The sequence below is a fragment of the Nycticebus coucang genome, chromosome 13 (assembly GCF_027406575.1).
Source record: "Nycticebus coucang isolate mNycCou1 chromosome 13, mNycCou1.pri, whole genome shotgun sequence".
Lineage (NCBI taxonomy): Eukaryota > Metazoa > Chordata > Mammalia > Primates > Lorisidae > Nycticebus > Nycticebus coucang.
In genome coordinates this window covers 73,234,341-73,237,441 of record NC_069792.1, presented here as the reverse complement: position 1 = coordinate 73,237,441, position 3,101 = coordinate 73,234,341, and the positions used below count along the sequence as shown (strand labels likewise).

The following is a 3,101-nucleotide window of genomic DNA, read 5'->3' as shown; positions in this document are numbered from 1 at the left end:
ATTCAATAGGAATCAGGAAGGTGGGAGGGAGGGGAGGAGTTGACTTAACTCACACATAACAGGAATTAAGCACATATTCTGGGTGAAGAGCACACTTATAACTTTGACCTGAAATGTATCAAATCATGTAGTCAAAATGCGTATACTACTGTGATATTCTGAAATTTAAAAAATACTTTATTGGTCTGCTGCAGCGGCCGCGGTGGCGGAGGAGGCCTGAGAGGAGTCGGCGGCGGCGGCGGCAGGACCCGCAGAAGCAGCAGCAGCAACAGCCACCAGCTTCTCTGTCCCACGGTGCTGCCGCACGATCTTCACGAGCCGCTCACCCTGCCGCCCCCAGCGCTACCTGACCCGGCGGGCGCGCCCTCCCGCAGCCAGTCCCGGCAGCGCCCCCAGTTGTCCTCCGACTCGGCCTCGGCCTTCCGCGCCAGCCGCAGCCCCAGCCGCAACGCCACCCGCAGCCACAGCCCCAGCCCCAGCCATAGACACAGCCACCGGCACAACCCCAATCCCTGCTACTGCTGCGGCTCCTCCGGGCACGGTCCCTGCGCCGACACCCTGGAGGTTGGGATGCTCTTGTCCTAAATCAACTCGCTTGCCCACCTGCGCGCCGCGCCCTGCAACGACCTGCACGCCACCAAGCTGGCGCCCGGCAAGGAGAAGGAGCCCCTGGAGTCCCAGTACCAGGTGGGCCCGCTACTGGGCAGCGGCGGCTTCGGCTGGGTGTACTCAGGCATCCGTGTCTCCGACAACTTGCCGGTGGCCATCAAGCACCTGGAGAAGGACCGGATTTCCGACTGGAGAGAGCTGCCCAATGGCACCCGAGTGCCTATGGAAGTGGTCCTGCTGAAGAAGGTGAGCTCGGGCTTCTCCGGCGTCATTAGGCTCTTGGACTGGTTTGAGAGGCCCGACAGTTTCGTCCTGATCCTGGAGGTCCCGGTGCAAGACCTCTTCGACTTTATCACGGAAAGGGGGGCCCTACAAGAGGAGCTGGCCCGAAGCTTCTTCTGGCAGGTGTTGGAGGCGGTGCGGCACTGCCACAACTGCGGGGTGCGCGACATCAAGGACGAGAACATCCTTATCGACCTCAATCGCGGCGAGCTCAAGCACATCGATTTCGGGTCGGGGGCGCTGCTCAAGGACACCGTCTACACGGACTTTGATGGGAGCCGAGTGTATAGTCCTCCAGAGTGGATCCGCTACCATCGCTACCATGGCAGGTCGGCAGCTGTCCGGTCCCTAGGGATCCTGCTGTACGATATGGTGTGTGGAGATATCCCTTTTGAGCACGACGAAGAGATCATCAGGGGCCAAGTGTTCTTCAGGCAGAGGGTTTCTTCAGAGTGTCAGCATCTCGTTAGATGGTGTTTGGCCCTGAGACCATCAGATAGGCCAACCTTCGAGGAAATCCAGAATCATCCGTGGATGCAAGATGTCCTTCTGCCCCAGGAAACTGCTGAGATTCATCTCCACAGCCTATTGCCTGGGCCCTGCAAATAGCCTTTCTGTCAGGTCCTCCCCTCCTTGTCAGATGCTTAAGGGAAGGGAAGCTTCTGTCTCCAGCTTCCCGAGTACCAGTGACACTTCTCGCCAAGCAGGACAGTGCTTGATACAGGAACAACATTTATAACTCATTCCAGACCCCAGGCCCCTGGAGGCTGCCTCCCAGCAGGGGGGAAGAGAGACACTCCAGGCGCCCTAGGCCTCAACCTCTCCTGTAGATGCTCTCTCCTCATAGGTGTCCAGCATTGCTGGACTCCCAAAAATTCTGGGAGTGGGAGTGGGGGTGGGTCAGAACCCTGCCACCAAACTGTTCCTTTCATCACAAGTTCTGCTGAATGCCGTGACGGGTGGGGTAAGGGGGGGAAACAAGTTGGGATGGGATAGGACTAGCACCATTTTAAGTCCCTGTCACCTCTTCCGACTCTTCTGAGTGCCTTCTGTGGGGACTCCGGCTGTGCTGGGAGAAATACTTGAACTTGCCTCCTTTACCTGCTGCTTCTCCAAAAATCTGCCAGGGTTTGGTTCCCTATTTTTCATCCCTGTCCCCCCTGACCCTCTCCTTCATATGAAAGGTGCCATGGAAGAGGCTACAGGGCCAAATGCTGAGCCACCTGCCCTTTTTCTGCCTCCTTTAGTAAAACTCCCAGTGAACTGGTCTTCCTTTTTGGTTTTTACTTAACTGTTTCAAAGCCAAGACCTCACACACACAAAATGCACAAACAATGCAAATCAACAGAAAAGCTGTAAATGTGTGTACAGTGGCATGGTAGTATACAAAAGGATTGTAGTTGATCTAATTTTTTAAAAATTTTGCCTTTTAAGTTATTTTACATGTTTTTTGTTTTTCGTTTTGAAAAATGCGCATTCTAACCTGGAGGTGGATGTTATGTATGTATGTATTTATTTATTTGGTTCCCTTCCCGCTCCAGGCTTCCACAGCTGCTGCCCTAGTTTTCTTTCCTCCTTTCCTCCTCTGACTTGGGGACCTTTTGGGGAGGGCTGCCCTGTTCACGGGGTGACGGGACTCAGGCGGGACAGCGCTGCAGCTCCCCAACTTTCATGGGGCCCCTCACCTGCTTACCTGAGTGGGTCTGGGCTCCAAGAGTGGTGGGGGAGGGGCTTTGCTGACTGTATATAGCATAGATAAGAAAAAGCTCTGGGTGGGGGCCTTCTGGATCCTCTCTGGGGCTGTGTTTTGAGCAGCATGTAGCCTGCTGGTTTTATCTGAGTGAAATACTGTACAGGGGAATAAAAGAGATCTTATTTTTTTTTTTAACAACAACAAAAAAATACTTTATTCAGTGACTATGTGTATAGAAGTCAAAAATTAGAATTGGCTTGGCCATATTCTGTAGTTTGATGATTAGTTTTGGCTGCCATCAAACTTCATCTAGATGGGATAATACAATATGAACTCTCATCTTTCTGGTTTCTTAGGTCAATATGTAATTTGTGGCTCATCCATATTATTGTACAAATTGAAAGACTATTTTTTTTAATTTTCTTACTATAATTTATTTTTTTCTTTTTTTGCATTGACAGTTTTTTTTAATCATAGCTGTCCAGCTGATAGACACTTGAGTTGTTCTGTTTAAAAC

At 52.0% G+C, this 3,101-nt stretch overlaps 1 protein-coding gene across 1 annotated transcript; it reads left to right on the top strand.

Moving 5' to 3' along the window:
- Window positions 1-688: 688 nt before the first annotated feature.
- Window positions 689-2,388, top strand: LOC128563526 (serine/threonine-protein kinase pim-1-like). The gene has a single exon (XM_053558892.1). It carries the CDS (start codon window positions 832-834, stop codon window positions 1,498-1,500), a length of 669 nt encoding a protein of 222 aa, XP_053414867.1. The 5' UTR covers window positions 689-831; the 3' UTR covers window positions 1,501-2,388.
- The last annotated feature ends 713 nt before the right edge of the window (window positions 2,389-3,101 follow it).

Bases quoted from the DNA above. Each gene is read 5' to 3' on its own strand.
- LOC128563526 (XM_053558892.1), top strand. From the start codon at position 832: ATGGAAGTGGTCCTGCTGAAGAAGGTGAGCTCGGGCTTCTCCGGCGTC.